This window comes from Canis aureus, chromosome 35 (assembly GCF_053574225.1).
Source record: "Canis aureus isolate CA01 chromosome 35, VMU_Caureus_v.1.0, whole genome shotgun sequence".
Lineage (NCBI taxonomy): Eukaryota > Metazoa > Chordata > Mammalia > Carnivora > Canidae > Canis > Canis aureus.
In genome coordinates this window covers 1,449,235-1,470,765 of record NC_135645.1, presented here as the reverse complement: position 1 = coordinate 1,470,765, position 21,531 = coordinate 1,449,235, and the positions used below count along the sequence as shown (strand labels likewise).

At 39.1% G+C, this 21,531-nt stretch overlaps 2 protein-coding genes across 17 annotated transcripts in view; one reads left to right on the top strand and one right to left on the bottom strand.

Moving 5' to 3' along the window:
- The window catches only part of SENP5 (SUMO specific peptidase 5), a 58,578-nt gene extending 41,649 nt beyond the window's left edge, over positions 1–16,929 (top strand). For 5 of the 8 annotated variants that reach the window (XM_077883927.1, XM_077883931.1, XM_077883924.1 and 2 more), the window contains 5 exons: positions 7,825–7,962; positions 10,661–10,744; positions 12,146–12,196; positions 13,021–13,108; positions 14,935–16,929. In XM_077883927.1, the coding sequence (XP_077740053.1) occupies positions 7,825–7,962; positions 10,661–10,744; positions 12,146–12,196; positions 13,021–13,108; positions 14,935–15,002 (429 nt within the window). In that variant the 3' untranslated portion in view covers positions 15,003–16,929. Of the gene's footprint in view, positions 1–7,824; positions 7,963–10,660; positions 10,745–12,145; positions 12,197–13,020 lie in introns of those variants that run through there. The other 3 variants (XM_077883929.1, XM_077883928.1, XR_013372292.1) reach the window with 3 other exon arrangements.
- NCBP2 (nuclear cap binding protein subunit 2) overlaps positions 1–21,531 on the bottom strand; it is a 32,241-nt gene that overhangs the window by 7,762 nt on the left and 2,948 nt on the right. For 3 of the 9 annotated variants that reach the window (XR_013372296.1, XM_077883950.1, XM_077883951.1), the window contains exons 2-4: positions 21,129–21,310; positions 18,508–18,646; positions 17,757–17,831 (exon numbers count right to left, since the gene is read on the bottom strand). Coding sequence is in view for 6 of the 9 variants with exons in the window: in XM_077883950.1 (XP_077740076.1) it covers positions 17,760–17,831; positions 18,508–18,646; positions 21,129–21,310 (393 nt within the window). In the remaining 3 variants the exon portion in view is untranslated. Of the gene's footprint in view, positions 1–16,759; positions 16,818–17,584; positions 17,832–18,507; positions 18,647–21,128; positions 21,311–21,531 lie in introns of those variants that run through there. The other 6 variants (XR_013372295.1, XM_077883949.1, XM_077883946.1 and 3 more) reach the window with 3 other exon arrangements.

The following is a 21,531-nucleotide window of genomic DNA, read 5'->3' as shown; positions in this document are numbered from 1 at the left end:
TCTCAGTCTATCCAGTTGATTGAAATATTCTCTAACTGAAAACACTAAGCTGAAAGTTTATGGTTCCAGCATTGCTGTTAGCTTGCTGTACAGCTTGGACAAGATGATTTGGGCTTTAGAATGCTATTTATAAAACAAAATGCTAAGTCAATAATTCCGAAGTCTCCTTCCGACCTTAATTTCTCTCTCTAGTCATTGACTGATGCCAGAAATATTATTTTAAAAGCCTGTTTACATTCTATTTCTGATATTTTAACAAAATTGCCAGTGAGTTCAAATTCCACAGTCATAATTCTAGAAATACTGTAGCATTTCACTTTTTTATACTGGGTGGGTTATAGAAATTAAAAGTAAGTCTTGTCTTGAGTAGCTGAGTAATTTTTTGCTACATAGAAACACCTGATTGAACATTGCTATTTAAGTAATATGTGCAAAGCATCATCAGTAATGTCCAAATAAATGAAATGTCGTTGAACAGTGCAAATCTAGGGGAATAGTCAGAATGAATTCAGGACTCAGAGCTGGATTCAGATCCTAGTCTATCCACTTAACTAGTCCAGCCACTTAACTAGTAGTAGGACCTTGGGCAGATTGCTGAATTCTTCTAAGCTTCAGTTCCTCGTCTGTCAAATGGTAGTATCATGACTACTTACCTTATTGAGAGGATTAAATGAAATAATGCTTATAAACCCTTAAGTGCATGGTAAACACACAGTGATAATCATTATGATGGTAGAAGCATGTGAGGCAGCTAGTGTAGCTGGAAGCCAGAGAGCAAAGAAGAGCGTGGCATGAAGTAGACCTGATCTAGAGGTTTGGGTTTTGAATTTTACCCTAAATGTATAGTAATCCATTGAAGGGTTTCATCATCCAGTTTGTAGTCTTTGATGTAGCAGCACTGTGAAGATGATGGGTGAGTATGGGAGCAGAGCTGATGTGGATATATAGGAGGCCGTTGTACCGTTGATGGTACTTTAGATTAGAATGGTAGGACAGATGGGATATGTACATAAGTATGAATATGATCTAGGAAATTAACTTGGGTGACAGATTGATTATGGGGATGGAGAAGGAAATGTGAAAGGACTTTCAAGTACAGGATATGATCATCTTCTTTCCTCATCTACATCACTCTTCTTTGGTTAAGTAGGATCCCACTATATGGGTACCTATTTTTAATTTGACCAATCCCTTAATAGTTATCCTTAATTTTTCTTGTATAAACACCAGCACAGCCTGTCCAGTGGTACAAGCCACATACAGGCATACCTTCTTTTATTGCACTTCAGTTCACAGATACATTTTTTTACAAATTGGTTTGTGGCAACCCCGTATCAAGTATGTTGGCGCTGTGTTTCCAACAGCATTCATTCACACGCGTCTTTCTGTCACATTTTGGTAATTGCAGTATTTCAAACTTTTTTATTCCTTATAGTGTGATCTGTGATCAGGGATCTTTGTTCCTGTTATAATTGTCTTCGGGTGCCATGAACTGTACCCATGTAGGATGGTGAACTTAATAAATATTATGTCTGTTCGGACTGTCATACTCAGCGGCTTTTCCTCCGTCTCCCCTCTCCTTGGGCCTCCCTATTCCCTAGACACAGCAATATTGAAATTAAGCCAGTAACACCACAGTGTGTTCAAGTGAAATTAACCCTCTAAGTGTTCAAGTGAAAGGAAGAGTCAGATATCTCACTTCAAATCAAAAGCTACAAATGATTAAGCTTAGTGAAGAAAGCTTGTCAAAACCCAAGATAGGCTGAAAGCTAGGCTGCTTGTGCCAAATAGCCAAGCGTGAAGAAAGAAGAAAAGTTCTTGAAGGAAATGAAAAGTGCTCCTCCAGTGAACCCATGAATGACAAGAAGGTGAAAATAGCCTTATTGTTGCTTTAACAAAAGCTTTAGTGGTCTGGATAGAAGATCAAACCAGAAACACCACTCCTTTAAGCCGAAGCCTAATCTAGTGCAAGACCCTAACTCTGCAATTTTATGAAGGCTGACAGGTGAGGAAGCTGCAGAAGAAAAGTTAGAAGCAAGCAGAGGTTGGTTTATGAGGTTTAAGGAAAGAAGTCATCTCTGTAACATGAAAGTGCAAGGGGAAGCGGCAGGTGCTGTGACAGAAGGCGCAGCAGGTTATCCAGAAGACCCAGCTCAGATAATTCATGAAGGTGGCTATGCTCAGCAGCAGACTTTCAATGCAGATGAAACAGCCATCTATTGGCAGAAGATGCCCTCTAGGACCTTCATGGTAAAAGGAGAGAAGTCAGAAATACTTGGCTTCAAAGGATAGGCTGGCTCTCTTGTTAGAGGCTAATGCAGCTGGTGACTTAAGTTGAAGCCAGTGCTCATTTACCTTCTGAAAATCCTAGGCCCCTTAAGAATTATGCTAAATCTACTTCCTGTGTCTGTAAATGGAACAACAAAGTCTGGGTGACAGCACATCTGTTTACAACATGGTTTACTATAAATATTTTAAGCTCACTCTTGAGACCTACTGCTCAGAAAGATTCCTTTAAAATAAGACTGCTCAGTGATAACACACCTGGTTACCTAAAAGCTCTGATGGAGATGTCCAGCAAGATTGTTGTTTTCATGCCTGCATAACCTCCATTGGATCAAGGAGTAATTTCAACTTTCTTTTTTTTTAATTTTTTATTTTTTAAATTTCAACTTTCAAGTTGTATTATTTAAGAAATACATCTCATAAGGCTGTAGCAGCCATAGATAGACTCTTCAGATGGATCTGGGCAAAGTAAATTGGAAATCTTCTGGAAACACCATTCTAGATGCCATTAAGAATATTTGTGATTCATGGGAGAAGGTCAAAATAGGAACAAAAACAAGACTTTAGTGGAAGAACTAACTAGAGATGTGGGGGAAATAGCAAGAGAACTAGAATTTAGAAGTCGAGCCTGAAGGGGGCACCTGGGTGGTGCAGTGCAGTTGGTTAAGCATCCAGCTCTTGGTTTCAGCCCAGGTCATGATCTATTGATGGAGCCCCATATCCGGCTCTGTGCAGAGTCTGCTTGAGAGGCTTCTGCACACACACACACCCCCTACTCTCTCTCAAATAAATACAATCTTTTTAAAAAGTAGAGCATGAAGACATGACTGAATTGCTCCAATCCCATGATAATACTGGAACAGATGAGTTGCTTTCTTTTTAATTTTTAAAAGATTTTATGTATTTATTTATTAGTGAGAGAAGAGCACACATGCAGGGGGAGGGTCAGAGGGAGCAGCACACTTCCTGCTCAACAGGGAGCCCAAGGTAGGGCTCAATCCCAAAGGCCTAAGATCGTGACCTGAGCCAAAGGCAGACGCTTCACTGACTGAGCCTTGCAGGCACCCCCAGGGGTTGATTCTTATGGATGGACAAAGAAAGTGGTTTCTTAAGATGGAATCTACTCTTGGTGAGGATGCTGTGAAAACTGCTGAAATGACAACAGAGGATTTAGACTATTACATAAACTTAGTTGATAAAGCAGCAGGATTTGAGGGAATTGACTCCAATTCTGAAAGTCTGTTGGTAAATGCTATCAAATAGCATCACCTGCTACAGAGGAATTGTTTGTGAAAGGAAGATGCTATCGATGCCGTAAACTTCAATGTTTTCCAATTTTAAGAAATTACCACAGCCACCCAACCGTCAGTACACTACCATCTTGATCAGTCAGGAGCCATCAACATTGAGGCAAGACCCCTCCACCAGCAAAGATTACAGCTCATGAAAGCAAGTTAGCACTGATGATGGTGGGCATTTTTAGCAGTAAAGTATTTTTTAACTAAGGTATGTATATTTTTTTAGATCTAATGCTGCACACTTAATAGACTACAGTTTGTGAAAACAAGCTTTATATGCACTGGGGAACAAAAAAACTCATTTGACTCCCTTAATTTCAGTGGTCTGGAACTGAACCCACAGTATCCCTGAGGTATGCCTTTATATGCTCCATATAACAAACAAAGTGAACAAAAAAGGTTTAAAATAAAGTGACAGTTAAGGAAGTACTAGGCAAATGTAAACCAAAAAAAAAAGAGTGGTAAGAAATGGCAGTGTTAGGAGCAGATGAGATAGATATTAAGGTAAAAAGTAAACTATGTGATAAAATTCCAGTATATAGAAGATGTAACAAAATTGCAGAAGCAAAGAGATCTTGAAAAAATAGTGATAGCAGGAGGCCTCTCATAGTTGGACAGATCAGGTTGACATAAAGTCATAAAAAATAATACATTTGGTTTAGTAGCTATATACTAGAATTTGTAAAAAGTGATTATGCATTTGGCCACATAGAAAATTATTATCTATGTTATACTCTGATCACAATTCAGTAAAAAATAAATAAAAGGCCAAAAAAACCTTAACAATCTTAAAATTTTACAGATATGCATATTACTGGATATATCACACCTGAATCTAAAATAAAAAAAGGAATTATATACAAACTATCTAAAAAGGGATAGAAAGGGGAACACATCTTACCAGGCACTGTGGAACATAATGAAACCTGGTTTGAGAAGAAAGTTAATGGCTATAAATGCCTTTATCATTAAAGAAAAAAATGAAAAATAGAAGAATTAAGTACTCACTAAATCAGATTACATCAGGATAAATTACAGAATGATCAAGGTTTTGAATGTAACAAAAATAAGTAATTAAAGTACTAAGGAAATCCATGAAAGAACTTTTAAAAAATAATCTCAGGATAGCTAAGTCCATTGTGTATACAACTTAAAAGTTTATAAAAGAAAAATGAATTAATTTGGTTACATAAAAAGAAGAATAACTGCATTTATAATAGGAGCAGTGTAGGGGGCCTGGGTAGCTCAGTTGGTTAAGCATCTCAGTCTTGACTTTGGCTCAGGTCATGATCTAAGGGTTGTGAGATCAAGTCCCATGTGCACGCTCTACACTGGGTTTGGAGCCTGCTTAAGATTCTCTCTCCCTCTGTCCCGCCTCCCCCTCCACCCACCCTGAGCTCAGGTTCATGCACACACACACTCTCAAAAAAACCCACCAAAACACATAAAAAGGGGTACTATAAAAAGACACAGTGGTGAAAAAAATTGCCGTTAATGTCACAGAACTAATTTCCTTTATATATATTTCTGCACTTTATGTTCTCTTCCATTGATCTCTGTTCTTAATACCACACTGTCTTGATTACTGAATCTTTATACTAGGTCTTGAAGTCAGCGTTAAGTTGGCCAGCTTTATTCTTTTTCCAGAATGTTTTGGGAATTCTAGGTCCTTTGCATTTTCATATAAATTTTAGAATTAGCTTGTTTATGTTTTTTAAAGAAAATCTGCTGGATTATGATTGGGATTGTCTGTATGTTCATTTGGGGAAAACAGACCTCTTAGCAATACTAAGTCTTCCAATCCATGTACATGGCTTATGTTTCCTTAATTTAGAGGCTTTAATTTTTCTCAGCAAAATTTTATAATTCTTAGTATACAGGTCTTGCACATATTTAAAAAAATATAACCCTAAGGATTTCATTTCTGAAACTGCTATAAACAGAATTTTTTAAATGTTTGCTACAAATTGATCTTTTTTTTTTTTTTAAGATTTTATTTATTCGTTCATGAGAGACAGACACACAGAGAGAGGCAGAGGGAGAAGCAGGCTCCAGGCAGGGAGCCTGACGTGGGACCCGATCCTGTCTCAGGGCCAACAGTCTCCCGGGTCTCCAGTATCATGCCCTGGGCTGAAGGTGGTGCTAAACTGCTGAGCCACCCAGGCTGCCCTAAAGATTTTATTTATTTATGGGGGGGGGGGGGGGTGCGGGCAGAGACACAGGCAGAGGGAGAAGCAGGCTCCATGCAGGGAGCCCGACGCAGGACTCGATCCCGGGTCTTCAGGGTCACACCCTAGACCGAAGGCGGCCCCAAACCACTGAGCCACCCGGGCTGCCTTGTATGTTTTAATTTTTATTTAAAAATTCTTAAGAAAGTTTCTTTTTGAAAAGAATATAAATTTGGTCTCAATACCACCTTTTTTAATTTTATTTTTTATTTTATTTTATAATATATTTTTATTTATTTATGATAGTCACAGAGAGAGAGAGAGAGAGGCAGAGACACAGGCAGAGGGAGAAGCAGGCTCCATGCACCAGGAGCCCGATGTGGGATTCGATCCCGGGTCTCCAGGATCGCGCCCTGGGCCAAAGGCAGGCGCTAAACTTCTGCGTCACTCAGGGATCTCGCCACCTTTTTATAATTAAGATTTTATTTATTCATTTGAGACAGATACCCAGTGAGAGAGAGAGAGAGCACTCGAATGAGCCTGGGGTGGAGTGGGGGGGGCAGTAGGCAGAGGGAGGAGAAGCAGACTTCCTCCTGAGCAGGGAGCTTAATGCAGGGCTTGATCCCAGAACCCTGGGATCATGACTTGAGCCGAAGGCAGGTGCTTAACCACCTGCGCCGCCCAGACGCCTCTCAATACCACATTTTAGGTGTGGTTCCTTGTTTTAGATGCTCAGAATTAATGCATTGGAAAGGACCAACTGTCCTTATATTTTCTTTTATCTACCCTACCTCTCCGGTTTATGAATGTAGAAACTAGAAAAGTAGAAGTGCTAAAGTGCTCTGCTCCAAGATCATGTTGACCAGTGGAAGATACATCTAGAGCAGGACATTATCTGAATATCAGAACGCAAGGAAGGCTTGAAAAATACCTTCTAAGAATCTGACGTAGTTCAAAACAGCCTTGTGATTATTTGAACCCAAGGAATCACTAAAAAAAGAAAACCTCAAAAAAATACCTGAAAAGGGATCCCTGAGTGGCTCAGCGGTTTAGCTCCTGCCTTTGGCCCAGGGTGTGATCCTGGAGACCTGGGATCAAGTCCCATATCGGGCTCCCTGCATGGAGCCTGCTTCTCCCTCTGCCTGTGTCTTTCTCCGTGTCTCTCGTGGATAAATAAAACTGTAAGACTTAAAAAAAAAAAAAAAAAACCTAAAAAAAGTTCATTCATTCGTATTTTTAGACGTTTGTTGAGCACCTACTACTTTGTCATCCAATCCACACTGGGGTTTTGAGTGGAAGAGTACTATTTCTAGATTGTAAAGCATGTGTAAAGAATTATTAAAGATAAATATCTTTAATTCTCAATTTCAACATCTGGGAGACCTGATGTAGTAATAATGGTTATAGTTTAAGATTCACTGGCTGCATATAATGTGTGAAAGCAATTTTACACATCTTACATGTATTATCACTCTCAACTTCATAAGGTAGGTACTGTTGTTATCTATAGTTTATAGTTGAGGAAATCAAGGTACAAACAAGCTACAAAATAGCCAAAGTCCTCTTGCTAGTAAGTGGAAGAAGCACAATTTGAACTTGACCAGACTCCCTTCCAGAACCCATGATCTTAACTATAATACTGAGTCTATAGAAAGATACAAGGCTTATAACCTGTGATGTTTTCTAATCCCATGATTCCTTCCTAAATAAGAATTGAGTCAAGGTCAAATTTGTACACAAGATAATTAAGCATAAAAATAAGAGGCCAAAATAAAAAAAATGAGGCCAGGTCACATTAAGTACTTGCAAAGATGTATGCAGAGGTGTGTCAGGTTAAGTGCAAAATGGTGCTTCCTAGATCTTCCGCTTTCTTCCTGTTTATTATTGCTTAGTAGTTACAAGCATGGGCTTTAGACTCAGACCTGGGTTCAAATTTTGGCTTCACCACTTTCTGCTTTTATGACCACGGGCAGATCAAAGGTCAGTAAGTGGAAGCTGCTGCCATTGTTTTGGACAGTCTATGGTGATGGCTGCATTTCTTTCTCTTTTTTTTTTTTTTTTTTTTTGATCAGGTGGATTTGTTTAAAAAGAGTCTTCTGTTGATTCCTATTCACCTGGAAGTCCACTGGTCTCTCATTACTGTGACGCTCTCTAATCGAATTATTTCATTCTATGATTCCCAAGGCATTCATTTTAAGTTTTGTGTAGAGGTAAGTTACTAGCCTGCCTGTATTTTTTCACTTCTCTTGTGATCACGCAGTATCTTAGCTCAGAACAGCAGAAGCCAGTCTCCTAGAGGATCAGTTTCTGTCGTGAAAATGTCCCGAGATGCTGGCAGAGAAGAGGAATCCCCAGGTTAGGGAGGCAGCCCTCTGTGATCTGGATCCCCCCTCTGAGATACATGCCCTGTTTAGATTTTGTCACAGATTTTCTTGCCTTCCTATAAAGCTACAGTTTGAATGTGGATAGAAATCATGGTCTTTGGTTTTTCTTAGAGCTAAAATTGGCTTGTATCTTCAAAATAACTTACATAGAATGAATTCTAATCAAGAGAATCAGCTGGCAAGATATGAGAGCTCAACTAACGGGAGTTCAATATGGTGGGAAGCAAAGCAAGAACTATCAATAGGTTTCCCAACTTTCACTAGCAAGGACCAGTTAGAAAATTTAACTGAAAACAAAGGATTCACTTTTCAAAAGCAACAAAGATGTAAAATGTAAATTGCTCAGGAGTATACCCTAGCAAAAATTGTGGAGTTAAGATGAAAGCTCTATATTTAAAGGAACTCTGAAAGTAAATTAATTAATTAATTAAAAATGGAACGCTGAGCAGATGGAAAGATAGACTCAGTATTGGAAAGAGATCAGTTCTCAAACTAATACATACCAATTTGTCCTAATCAATCTCCCAAGAGGATTTTGAATGAAACTTGATAAGCTCATCCTAGAATCCCTATTGCAGTATTCACGGGTTGAACAGTGAAGGAAGGAATCCTTAGGGTCTACTAGATATCAAACTGTAACACACAGTTTTAATAATTAAAACTGTACACTTATTAGCATAGACAAGTAGAGTGGAGGAACAGCACAGAGAATGTAGAAATAACTCATGTATATGAGGGAACCTGATACAAGATAAAGTTGGGAAAAGATAGGCTATTCAATATGTGCCATTGTGAAAAGCAGCTGTCATTTGGAAAAGTAAAATACAGCTCCTTCATACTGTTTATAAGAACAAATGCCACATAAAATAATGACTTAAATATAAAGTACAGAAAATGTTAAGTTCTTAGATTAGGGAAGGACTAATTACACAGAACCATAAGGGCAAAAAAAGACCTAAAGGAACAGACTGAATTGGACCGTATCATGATTTAAAACTTCTGTATGCCATAAAGTTCAAAGATAAGGGTAGACTTGAAGAACATGTTTGTGACATATAATAATCACTATCCAGAATATATAAAGAACTCCTACCAATGAATAAAAATGATTTAATAGAAATGGATAAAAGTTAAACTAAGTTTTAGGGAAAATGCAAGTGACCTTCCAACATGTGGAGAGATGCTCAGTCTTACCAAAAATATGGGAAATGCAATTTGAAACTATCAGGACTCCATTTTTGTATGGTATTCACGTTTATGTGGGTATAAGGAAACCAGCTTTTGTATTTTCTGATGGAGCTTATGAAGTGACATAGTAACTTGGGGGAGTTAGTAAATTGGGGGGGGTGGTTAAAATTCTGGTCAGTTCTAATTCTGGTCAGTTTACAAGTTTATAAAAGATGTACGTCCTAGGTGTGCCTGGCTGGCTCAGTCGGTGGAGTATGCACTCTTAATCTCAGGGTCACGAGTTCAAGCCCCATGTTGGAGCCTACTCAAAAAAAAAAAAAAAAAGAAAGAAAAAAAGAAAATTGCATGCCAGTTCTATTTCTTGGCATATATTCCATAAAAATACTTTTAAGTGTATGTGCAAAGTGATAGGGCATGCACCAGGATGCTCGCTGCAGTATTCCTGATAGGAAAAAATCAAAACCACCTAAATTTAGCTCTACCAACAGAATAGCTAAGTATACTATAGTATACTCATACTATTAAACTGACCATAGCAGTTAAAAAGGATGTAGATTTCCATGTCCTAAAATGGAAGATCTCAAAGACATTGGATTTTAAAAGGCAAGTTGCAGAATGATGCAGTGTAATATGTGTGGGTGTGTGTATAAACACACAGTTGTATATATAAACATACTTCTACTCCATCTTCAGTGGGGGTTAGTTTAAGTCCTATCACCTCTGACTTCACCCTTGGAAGAGATGCAGAGATAGGCAAAGAAGTAGAGGGCATAAAGGAAAATCTTAAAGTCTGATAGGCTTCATCCCGGTAAATTTCAGCAGGGGACTTGACTGCATTTAGTATCCAGAATGGGTCGTGGTAGAACTCTCTAGAAACTGCATGATACCTTTACCTACAGCCCTCAAAATACAGAGTATATCTAAGGCTGGAATGTTTTTTATTTAGTTCCAGTTACCGATTTCTGATCTGGGTTCCTCCTTTGTATTGAGCATTGACAGTAATCAAGATTTTCTTTTTGTCTTGCCAATATTTATTTAAATTTCAAATTCAGCAAGTTGGCTTACTGCTGGAAAAGCCTGACCATCTTATAAAAAGTTCTAATTAAAACATGGATTGTCCATAGCCTGAGTGCATACCTGAGTATAGAAGGTCTGAGTCCTTAACACTATGAAGCAAAAGGTCAGAAATAAAGTTCCAGCTTTAAACTCTTTAATGCAGACTTTGCCCAATGGTGGGACCACAGCCTCCTCCTTTGCTTCTATCTGCTGTGGGCAGGTTCCATTTTTCACCAACTGATGGAACACAGCATCTGTGTTGTGGTTTCTTTTTAACCAGAATATAAGAAAGTATTTGCTGACTGAAGCCAGAGAAAAAAATAGACCTGAATTTCTTCAGGGTTGGCAGACTGCTGTTACAAAGGTAAGTAAGTATGTGATAAAAATGAAAACTCAGGCATGTCAAGGGGATGGAATCACTTCAGGGGTGGGTGTATAGAAGCATTTAGAAGTATGCTTCAAAGCTTCAAAGACTGGTTATGGAGATACCGGTGAGTGTCTGGAGGCCGCAGGCAGGCTTAGAATAAACCTCCATTTAGTTATCGATCATCTGTTTAGTTTCCTAGTGCTTGTGGAAAACCAATTCACTCATTTCATCCTTGGGGCAGCTGCTAATGATATGGTTGTTACAGTGGGGAAAAAAGATATGTAACTTTTTTTTCTTTTGGTGGCACCTGCCTCTTGCCTCTTATTTCCAGATGAACCACAAAGACCCAGAGAAATGCTGAAATGACCATTTGGATCCACTAAGGGAGCAAGTGTACTGGGCGAGTGTTTCAGTCTGAAAGCAGCACCATGTTTGCCCTGTAGACACTTAGGCTGTATGTGGGGGGGGAGTGCCCAGGCACATTTTCTCACTGCTGTCACAGATTACCAGGGTCCTATTTTATGGTCACTGCTTTATTGTTTTCAAAGTGTGCTTCTAAGTGTGATCTCATCTCATCCTTAGAATCTGTGAGGTAGGCAGGTCATTTAGGGATGAGCATCATCTTTATTCTATAGATGAGAAAACCAAAGCCTAGGTGTGACCTCCCAAGGCTACCAAAACTATTGCTAGAATCAGGTCCTTGAACTCAGGTCTTTTTGGACCACTGAACACAAATCTTAAAGAGGCAGTCTTGAAACAAACTTTAACCCAAACCCAAAAGGACCAGATCTGTTCATCCTTGAACTACACCAAATGCTACAGTTGTCTTTTAGTTCAAACCAGAATTGAACTTGTAAATTTTCTAAATTTACTCAACTAGAATACCCAGATATTCTAAATTTAGTCAGCATTCATATTCCCACTTTAGGCAGGATACATAACCAGTTCTTTTGGAAAATACTGCTTATCTTTAGGATTTCTTTCAAAGAGTAAGAGTTGTGTAGTAGGAGAGGAAAAGCAGACTGCTAAGCAGGATTGTTAGTAAGTAATCAGAGTCCAGGCATATGCTTTCTGATTCACAATTCCATTTTGATTCTGGTCTATAATCTGACATCAAAACTAGTTATCCAAATGGAAGTTTTAAATTAGGATTTTGATTGCCTATTTTCTGCCATTTAGGCAAAATGTTCTATCAATTACAGTTGGTTGCTTGCTCTTTTGATGTGGCTAGATGCCTCCATAAAATCCCACTTTAAGTACCAGAGGTATATACCAGTACACCAGCTGTCGTGGACAGAGACAGACTTCTGGTCTCTTGCTCATATTTCCATAAAAACAGATTACATGAAGACAAGTACTTGGGTCTTATTTTAACAGTCCTTTTGTTTTTCTCCTTAGTGTATTCCACAACAGAAAAATGACAGTGACTGTGGAGTCTTTGTGCTCCAGGTAAAGAGAAACCTGTTTTCCCAGACTTTAGAATGTGTGGATTAGGTTTGGTGGGCTTAGACAGATGGGACCCCCTGTGGTGTATGTACCTGGCACTAGAAACAGATTAAGTCTATTTCCCTTCCTTTGCTGCTGGGGAGCTGTAGCTTTTGTACTTTATTCTAAAGCCAACAATGAACAACTGGTATCCACGTCTTATCAAAGGTTGTTAGTAAGGCACACCAGAGACTGACCTGAACCTCTGTGTACTGAAGACCTTTGGTACTGCAGAACTAACTATATTTTCTTAAAGTGGCAGGTGGTCTTTAACTACAGAGTAAAAACTAATTACATTTTAAATAAGGGCCACATTCAAAAACTGCTCTTGCTGTGCGTTCTCTTAATGGTCCAAAAAAAGGGCTAATGTGAAAAATTTTATTAGACATTATATTTATGAAGGAAATTGTATATAACCCACGAGCTTAGAGATTTGCAGATCATGAAAGATGGGCTCATTCCTCTGACTCAGGAATGCCTGGGGTTTGCAAACAGAGGTTCTCCCCTAAAGACCTTAGGTCTAGCTGCCGTTACAGCTTTAGAATTGGAGCCTCTTCATCAGTTTCTGCTTCTCAGTATTGTGTTGGGAAAGAGGGGAGACCCCAAGCCGTATACTTACCTGGAAAGGGGACTATGATTTGGAGGTAAATGTTTTAAAGCAACGTGTCTTACAACCGAACTTTAAAACTTTACCTTAGAGCCTGTTCTATTAGGTTTGCATCTGGGAAAATACACTGGGCTGCTTCATAGCTCCACATGCCACTTAAGCGTTTCTGGGACTTTTACAGTACTGCAAGTGCCTCGCCTTAGAGCAGCCTTTCCAGTTTTCCCAAGAGGACATGCCCCGAGTGCGGAAGAGGATTTACAAGGAGCTGTGTGAGTGCCGGCTCATGGACTGAAACTCAGCAGGGACTCTGGGAGGTCTGACCAAGTTGAAGCAGATGGTTTGTTACTTGAATCTCCAAACACTTATTTGAATTTTTACAGATATTTCAGATCAGTGGTGTTGGGCCACTATTGTTACCTCAAATTTGTTTTTTTGCCCTATTCATTTCTCTAGCTACCGTGTACTATTTTTTAATGTTCAGTTTGGTTTCATTTTTAATTTTATGGATTCTGTGTTTCCCCCCATATTTAATATTTATTATCCAAACGCATGCATATAGACAGAGCATGCAGTGCAGAGTATTAAAAAACAAAAACAAAAAAACAAAAAAAAGCCTAGTAGATTTGGTGCGGCTTTTGAAACTTAGTTAGACATGAACTGAATACAGGTTTAAAATTTAATCCCAGAACCTAAAAGTGCAGAATGTTTTCAATACAATATAACTCTGAGAATGATAGTTGTTCCCTGGGGCATAAAGGGTAGCTAGGAGTGGTGGTTTTGACAAAGCCAGTCCTGTTTTACCTGCTGCACCTTTCACTGACTTCCCTCTCCAAGTGAGTCTTGCAGAATGAGTTGCATTCCTTTTGAGGGGTGAGAAGATAGTGGTCAAAACTTGACTACTGTGTTCCATTTATAGAGGGCACACTTATAAGCGCAGTGCCTACTTTGAGAGGAGTTAAGGTGTGAGAAAAAGACAACTTTGGGGCTAGTTATATGAACACATGAGAAACTTTGATCATCTTACAAAAGGCTTTTGCTGGAACACTGAATTCTCTGGATTTTTTGGCTTTGGCCCATTAAAAACATTAATATCCATCAAGCTAGTGGTCGAACATCTGAGAATTCAGCCTTCCTAAGAATAATTTACAGGTTGTCACTACCGTCGTGTGGCCTCCCCTTGGAAGAAATTAAGATTTGCCAAACACCTATTTTCCCCCCAAGGGTGTTTAAAATATAAATTTTCAAACCTGAAGACTGACCAGGTCTTTTGCAGATGGGTGGGGGAGGAGAGAAGAGGAAGAGTAACAAGACTTGACAGCATAGGAGCGCACAGCAGATGTTATTCGAGGTTTTTTGCTCTTACCTCTAGTGATCTCGGCAGCATGTGGGGCTCCTCATTTGGCCTCTCCTGCCCAGCCCTCAGACTCCAGTGCTGGAGTCCTTTTTTCACTTCTATCAACCTCATCTTCTGGGGTAAAGCAGAAGTGACCCTGTCCTGATGCTTTTAGCTGCATTAGGACTGAAGTAATGGACCTTGCATCTTTATTCTAGCCTTTTGTGATATTTGAAAAGAAAGGAAATGAGGAAGGATGCATATTAAATTACCCAATTATCTTTTCTGAACCGAGGTAGAAAAAAGTACAAAGGTGTATGTAAGAATCTCACGACGCTTACACAGAATACCCAGTAAATGACAACATACTTAGACGTATGCCTGGTTAGGTGTGGGGTATTGAAAATAAAAAGCTAAACGTGCAGTTTAATTTGGCCATAAGGTAAGGTTGCCAGTGGTTGAGGGTAGAGTCAGAACATGTTTACACGCAGGGTTCCCATCCCCAGACATTCCAAGCACCCATACCAGTGTTTACATGTAGAAAGCCCCAGCACTCTCCAGAGTCTTCTGGACTTACTGTAAAGCCAGGTCAGTATTTCCTACTGTGCTTCAAGTCACTAAAAGGCCTGAGATCAGAGGCACTGTATGCTGCTACAGTTAGGGTTGTGTCAGCATTATGAGCAAAGATGACAGTTTAAGTGGGGAGATATTCTTGAGGTTTTCCGACATGATTACGCAAATGAATTTTTTTTTTTTTTTCAGATCTACATGTAAGACATTTGCCTAACTTTTGTGGGGAGGCAAGTAGTTACACCAAGTGGCTAGTATAACTAGACTGTGGATTCACAATGTCTTAATTTTAGAGGTCCATCTCCCTTCCTCACTGACAGAACCAGGCATGGAGGAAAGACCAGAACTGTGTTCTGAATTTTCATGCCCAAAACTTGACTTGCTGTTTCCGCCAGTCTGAGAAATAGAAATGGTCGCCCTCTCAGTGCTGAGTCAAGCAGGGGTGCACAGAGGTAACTAAACTGTCCAGCTTCCCTTTTCACTTCTGGTTTGATAGGGCACCTTGAGGTGCGTTGTCTAGTATGCTTTTCCCTACATGTCAAATATTTGAAGACATCTGGTTCAAATGTTTCTTCTGTTCATGAAACTTGGTTTTAGCACACAGTCGCTTTCCCCCCTACTCTTGTGATTAGGTGTAAACTTCTATTTAGCCCAAGTCCTACATCAGAAGGGCCTTTATCCTAATGTTTGCAACATCTGCTTCCTTGCAGCAAAGACATTTTTGAAATGTAGTCTGGGCTGCTGGTGGAAGAGGGTGGGCATTGTTTTGTCACTAGCTTGGCACTGAATTGTTTGGGTGCCCACAAGATGGGCAGGCCTTAGGCTTTTGGGGTTAAGTGCAGGCCTTGTACAAACTAAAAGCTGCTTATGATGTGCCTTCAAGCTGTGCCCAGTCCTGTCCATCAACAAACTTCTTTCCAGTGATTTGTCCTTATGTTACATATATAGCAATGTGGATTTAATTCAACTTTTAGTTGAGGTCCCTTAAGGAAGGGAAAAAGCAGCAGTTACTGCCCCAAATCCCCAAGTCACTTTTTGGTTTTGCATTGTATTTTCTACTTACGGAATATGCGTGAGACCAGTCATCTTGGATTCATAGTTGGAACAAAACTACAGCCCTAACTGGGACACAGCAGCACTAGTCTAGGAGCTGCCCTTTTTCTCTGCAGTCTTGGTTCACTGCTTCCCTGGGTCAGAAGGGCTGACTGGGAGAGCTCTGGGCGAATCAGAACCTTCAGGCGTGGTAATATACTGACTACCTGCTCTGCTTAATTATGTTTAAGAAACCGAACTAATCAGCAGTTGTAAAGCACCTGCTTTTATTATATACGAGGCTCTGCCTTAAGACCTAGGGAATACACCATCAGAGAAATGCTAATTGTATTCGAGTGTTACAATGGCAGGCCTAGATAAGCTGTTCACTTAAATGGTACCTTTTGGTCAGAAAAAGAATTTATTTAAAGATTGTGATCATGTAAAATAACTCAAACCTTCTAGCAAAAATATTTTTTTGAAAAATAAACTAAATGCCTTTATAAACTTGTGTGTTCTCTTGAATAACATGTACTGTTTGGTTGAGTAGTTTCTCAGATGGATGCTAAGCAGCCTACTCTTAAATAACACTACCCAACAGCATTTTCTGCAATGATGGCTCAATTTTCTGAGCACTGCTAGTAGCTACCACATTCATATCAAAATCTGTACCTTATTACTAATAAATAATTAAGAGTTCTAATGTCTCTTATAGGTTGAGATAATGAGGAGAGACAATAATTTGGTCTGACAATTCAAACAGGAACCACTGTCTGTAGTTTTAAGGCCTGCAGAAATTGGAGTTCTATTTTACTACAAAATTATAAAATAAATTAATTCAAACTAGTGTAAAAGAATTTTTATGTCACAATGATTGTCCTCATTAAACATCTGCAAATGGTTCTTTCCTAAGCACTTAAAACTAGTTATAGCTCTTAATAATCCAAATAATCAGCTTGAACTTAATGAGGGAACCTATACTTACTGTAACGTGAAAGATGTTCACACTGAGATTCTAGTGGAAGTTAGGAGATAATCTGTTGCTAGATGAAAAAAAATCTCACTTATGTAAGAGAAAATTACATTAGACTAAATTAGTTTAGTATTAGAAAAATCACCTTTTGCTTACAAATGCATAATAAATTTGGTAGACCACCTTCTCTGAAAAGACAAGTAGCTCACTATCCAGGCTCCAAAACTCAGCACAAATAGGGAAAAAACAAGACAGAGTTCAGATGAGAATTGGCTAAGACACCTTTCCTGCGGGAAGCAATTCTGATTGTTCTCGTTAAGTATTCTGATCTTCAAGCTCTTTTTAAACCTAGTCCATTCCTAAGATCACTCCGACAATGAATTTTTAGGTACAACACATCTTTTGAAAAATGTATAGAGTAAATCCAAGTCCTAATACATAAAACACATAAACTGGTGGTACCTCCTGGCACAGTCTAAGGCTTACTTTTGCACCAACAATTTAGGAAGTTCCCTTGACTCATAAGTTTGCCATCAGAGATTAGAACTCAACACAGAAAACAAATAGTTGTCAAACATCTAATTTAGAGCAAAGCTATACAACATAGCAAAACCTCACTTATATTTTATCTCCTGCAAACACAAATTTTAAGGTCCCAATTAAGACCATGAACCAACTATCAATTTTTAAAATTTCCTATCTTCCTAAAAGAAGCATAGGGTTTTGGGCCAATAGATCGAATCTGTTGCCATGATGCACAAATTCTGACCTGGTAACATAAAATCATTCTAGTAATCTGACCTACAGCCAAGATTCTAAGACTACAGAATAAAGGCATTCTTTTGAATTCTGTCCTTTAATAGTTTTCAAAGGAAAACCATGAAAAGGCTTCCAGCTCAATAGAGACCTTGATCAAAGCGTGGCAGAAATGGGCAGGCTCGCAGACCTTGGGTAATGCATGGCAAATTCAACAGGCCAAAGAAGTGAGTTTTCATGATGGGGCTCTCACCACTCACTGGTTTTGGGCCAGTTTTCCATAGCCGCCTCTCCCAGCGTCATAGTCCTGCCGATACTCATCTCGTACCTTAATTGAAAAGAACATAAGTTACATTATAGAGATGACTGGTGTAATGGACATGCCTCCCACAAACACACCAGCAGGCAAACTGTTTAGCCTTTTCAGATGTCATAATGAAAACATGCAAGCAGGACATAACATTTTTTTGAGCAATGGACATAAAGCTCAACTACTTTACAGAATTATCTAAGACGACCTAATGCTTTTGCTTACTTAATAATAAAACTACATGGGGTTTGAACTCGTGACCCCTGAGGTCAAGAGTCACATGGTCTACCACCTGAGGCAGCCAGGTGCCCCTACTAGTGGGGTTTTTTGTTTGTTTTTACCATACATCATGCTCATACCAGCATTCAAAAGTAGCATATTCCAAAAAATAAGTACTTAAGTTGGGCTATTTTAAAATAGAAACTTAAAACTTATTTCAATTTCAGTGCATTTTCCTTTAGTTTTAGGCACTTGCAGGTGCAAAGCCTCTAGCAGAAGTCCAATAATGGTTGCTTATGAAAATGTACAGAATCTATAATTTACCAATCCTAATGGGTAGTTTTCAGATTCACCTCAAGCCAGGGTTACAGGCACAAAATTATTTTCTAAAAGAGCAAACACACATTGACAAAGTCCTAGTCACTAGGACTGAAACACCAGGCAAAGACTGAGCCAAGAGAACCTTCCTGCATACCTGGCCCCCAGATCGCCCACGGCCATACTGCCTGCCCTCCTTAAAGCCTGCGTCCCAGTCTGTGCGAATGATCCGGTCATCCAGACGAGTTCCATTTATGTACCTCATGGCATTTTCTGCATCTGCTCTCGAGTAGTATCTTAAGTGTAGGTATTAAGGAACACTATATAGCATTTCTCCAAACATTGTTGGAAATACAGGAAGCAACATCTCAATGAAGCTGCAATAAGAAAGAGTACAAAAAAGAACCCAACCAGATGGATTTCAAGGACAGTAACTCGGGTTTGCACAAGCCTGTTTGAGGTTGGTCTGGAGGCACTGACGGAGTCAACTATGATTTATCCATGGCTGCTGACTGTGATTTTCCTCAGCAATCTTGTAAAATATAAATATGTTTAGAGCACAAACTGCAAACTTCTTATCCAAGGAAACAAAAGCATCCAAATTTGAACTGTATATTCAATAACCTTAATAAAAAAAGAAAGTTACAGTGCATATGGAATTGCCATTGCAGTTCATTAAAAGGAAAGACTCAGTATCATGTCACTCAGGTTAATTGTTCTCAAACCCATTTAACTAGATCCGCTCCATCTTTCTTTGGGGTGATATTAAGAAAAAAAAAACTCCATAAGCAATTGTGATCATTAGCTGGGTTCAGGGAAATGCGGATCTAGATTTTTTCCCCTATGTCTTCAATTACACAGGTAGGGAAGCACTTGCTGAAATTCCAGTGCCCCAACACCTACACAATACGTAGCACGCAGTAGGCATTTAATAATTTTTTGCTGGATGAATGACACGATAAAAAGGCAAAGAAAAAAACACTAGCAATGGCAGCCTTTCTTTTGGCAACCATTTGCTATTATGATTGTGGATCTCTGACACACAAGACAAATGCAAAAGCAAGCATTCCAGTTCTCAGAGACTATTACCTAAAAGGCAGATTTCCTTTGCTTTTTGTATTCTCACCGTTCTCTCTGTACCCTGTGAAAGTTTATCTTATTGCCACCTGAGGCAAAGGTAAAATCTGGGCACTCTTGTTCCCTGTGTCTGAAGGGAAAATGGAAGAAGCTTGCAGAGCCCAGAAATCACACATCAAAATCCAAAGTCTGGAATAGGTTCGAAAGTAGGGCTTCCAGTTCAAGCTGACAGAGCAAACACATTTCTGGTTTCCTTTTCCAGACCCCAGTAAAATGACAGAATAGGTACAAATACCCAAAGAATAAAAGAGGCCATCAGCAAACTAGAGATTCAAGAAACGCCATGTCAGAGTGTCAACCGTTTTATAACACAAAGTCAGTTTGAAATATTCTTCAAGGTGCTTAAAGAAGAAGAAAGCAAGTGCATGAGATGAGGCTTTTAATTCAAAATTGATGACGAAGGTGTGAGACAGCAAATAGGATTTGTTTGTTTTTGTTTAAAGACCTTATTTATTTATTCATGAGAAACAGAGAGAGGCAGAGACACAGGCAGAGGGAGAAGCAGGCTGCATGCAGGGAGTCTGATGTGGGACTCGATCCTGGGACCCCGGGGTCACACCCTGAGCCGAAGGCAGACAGCCGCTGAGCCACCAGGCGTCCCAGCAAATAGGGTTAAATTAAAGGTCTGTATGTGGGAAGACAACCTGCTAGCAAAAATGCACTTAGACCCAAGCAAATAAAAATAAATGACAGAGTTTTGAGAAGTCTAGAGGAACCCCATATAGCAGTGTCTTCAATGTTAATAAGTCAAAATAGAATCTCTTTTTCATTCTGGCATCTGGGAAAACCACATATCCCAAAGGCAAGGCAGCAACTTGAGAGATCTGCCCAGGGCCCTCAAATTAGTTTTCTTTTCCCTAACTACGATAGGAAATCCAGACATTAAAGGAAAATTTACAGCACAAATACAACCTTCTCCCCCCCAAATATCCAGGTAATTTGGGCACCCCCCCCAATTTTTAAACATGTCAGATGAGGTCTGGGAAATCTCTCAAAATATAAAACAATATGGCCAAAAAAAATATCAGGAGAAAAAAGCCCCAAACAAAAAATCCAGGTCTAATATTTACAGAATTTCCAGGAAGAGAATAGTTTGGTTTTGACCTTATATAAAATCAAGCTGTAAAAAAAAAAAAAAAAAAAATCAAGCTGTATACATCTACGTAATGAAATACCATACAGCCATTTAAAAAAATAGGTAGACCTACACATGCTAACATAAAACAATCTCCAAGATGGGGGAAAAAACCGTGCATGTACTATGCCACCACGCATCCATAGGATCACTTCTGGAAAGATACCGAGACTGGTAACTATCTAGGTTTAGAAAGGTACAGAGATTTTGTTTTCACTAAACCCTTTTGTACTTCTATAAATATCATGAACATACATTTTCAAAACACCGTTTCTTAAAGAATCAATAATAAACCAAGCATGGAGTTCAGAACAGAATATAAATATTAGCTTTCACAACACAAGAGTGTAGACACATGGGGCAGAAGGTAAGAGACAGATGAAGGAAGGAGAGGGAGAGGATAGGGACACTGATTAGATGGCCTCACTCATTTTTTTAAACAGGTGACTAGCCACTTCTGGCCCCACCCTCATACAATGGCTAAGCCAGACACACAGGAAGGATACTCCACAAAGCAGAACCCACATGCTGTTTTCTTCATCTTATCCAAGCCCATAATAATTTTCTTTATGTCACCACTTTTGCTGAAGAGTTCATAGATTTGTTCCTCAGTTGTGTAAAAGGAAAGATTTCCAACATACAATGTACAGCTCTTCTTCAGTAATTTTTCCTGTTCTTCATTGTCACCCTGGAATGTCAAATAGAGAAAAAATTAAGCAACACAATCTAAGAAGAATCCTGCTTAAATAGTATTCCCAAGGATGACTAAAAGTATAATTAATTCTGATTTGGGAATCAGCTTCTCTCATCATCCCAATCTACCGCAAATCCTTTACCAAAAAGAAAAAGGTAGTCACATTCTATGAAGCACTTCTGCATGTCCAGATGCATGTCCAGACTGCTTTCAGG